The sequence below is a fragment of the Acanthisitta chloris genome, unplaced genomic scaffold, assembly GCF_000695815.1.
Source record: "Acanthisitta chloris isolate BGI_N310 unplaced genomic scaffold, ASM69581v1 scaffold3954, whole genome shotgun sequence".
NCBI lineage: Eukaryota > Metazoa > Chordata > Aves > Passeriformes > Acanthisittidae > Acanthisitta > Acanthisitta chloris.
The window spans coordinates 1-1,422 of record NW_008668580.1 but is presented as its reverse complement, the minus strand read 5'-3'; the positions used below and the strand labels follow the sequence as shown (position 1 = coordinate 1,422).

Here is a 1,422-nt window from a genome sequence, read left to right as displayed (position 1 = left end):
ACAGGCAGCGCGGGTGCTGTGTGCTGCAGGTGCAGTGGGACTGCATGAACCCCAAGTACAAGATCAAGAAACGCAACTACAAGAACTCGGGGGTTGTAGTGCTGCTGGACCTGAAGGTGAGTGCCTGCATGCTGTGCTGAGCTGTGCTGAGCCATGCCAAGCTGTGCCTGACTCCATAGGCTGGTGTGGGGCAAGACTGGATGACATGGGTCCCTCTGTAAGATCCACAGGGTCTATTCCTTCCTGGATTACATCATGGGTGGCTGCCAGATCCACTTCACAGTGAGCAGCGTTCCCTGCCCCCCCAGTGTGGACACACCAGTGGCCTGGGGGGACCCTCACTGTTTCCCCCCCACTAGGTGGCCATCGATTTCACAGCCTCCAATGGGGACCCCCGGAACAGCTGCTCCCTGCACTACATCAACCCCTACCAGCCCAATGAGTACCTCAAGGCGCTGGTGGCCGTGGGTGAGATCTGCCAGGACTATGACAGGTTGGTGGCTCTGGTGGGTCTCCCGGGGTCAGACGCCCTGATGATGGCCACCCTGGACTGACCTGCCCTGGTGATGGCCACCCAGTGATGACACCAGAGCTCCTCACAGTCCTTCCCTTGCAGTGATAAGAAATTCTCGGCTCTGGGCTTTGGTGCCAGGATCCCCCCCAAGTATGAGGTGAGGGGGTGGTCAGGGTGCCCTGTGGGACCCCAGGGATGTGCTTATCCTTCCAGACACCCTCAGCCATGGTGCTGGTGAGGCTTGGTGGGTGCCAGAGGCTGTGGTGGGGTGTGGGCACTGGCTGCCCACTCCTTTCCTGCCCTCCAGGTCTCTCATGACTTCGCCATCAACTTCAACCCTGACAACGATGAGTGTGAGGGTGAGTTCAGATCCAGCAGGACTGGGCCACGGCCAGGATGTCCCCCCTCACCTCTCACACCTTCCCACAGGCATCCAGGGTGTTGTGGAGTCCTACCAGAGCTGCCTGCCCAAAATTCAGCTTTATGGCCCCACCAACGTGGCTCCTATCATCTCCAAGGTGGCTCGTGTGGCTGCTGATGAGGAGCAGACAAAGGAGGCATCGGTGGGTCCCACCGTCTCTTCTGAGGGCTGGGCTGGGCTTAACCCCTGCACACTCATGACTTTTGTTTACTGGCAGAGGGGCTGGGCAGCCCCCCCAGAGCATCCCTGTCCCCCCAGCAATACTTCATCCTGCTGATCCTGACGGACGGGGTGGTGACGGACATGGCAGACACGCGGGAGGCAATCGTCAGGGCGTCCTCCCTGCCCATGTCCATCATCATCGTCGGCGTGGGGAACGCCGACTTCACCGACATGCAGATCCTGGACGGGGACGACGGCGTCCTGCGCTCCCCCAAGGGTGAGCCCGTCCTCCGCGACATCGTGCAGTTCGTCCCCTTCCGCGAGT

The 1,422-nt window shown here is 60.6% G+C and overlaps 1 protein-coding gene across 1 annotated transcript in view; it reads left to right on the top strand.

Annotated features, from left to right (window-relative positions):
• CPNE7 (copine VII) overlaps positions 1–1,416 on the top strand; it is a gene marked incomplete at both ends in the record, with an annotated part of 6,441 nt that extends 5,025 nt beyond the window's left edge. The window contains 7 exons of the mRNA XM_009072938.1: positions 30–116; positions 223–282; positions 360–493; positions 617–671; positions 822–873; positions 944–1,077; positions 1,194–1,416. Coding sequence (XP_009071186.1) covers positions 30–116; positions 223–282; positions 360–493; positions 617–671; positions 822–873; positions 944–1,077; positions 1,194–1,416 — 745 coding nt within the window. The remainder of the gene's footprint in view (positions 1–29; positions 117–222; positions 283–359; positions 494–616; positions 672–821; positions 874–943; positions 1,078–1,193) is intronic.
• Between the last annotated feature and the right edge of the window lie 6 nt (positions 1,417–1,422).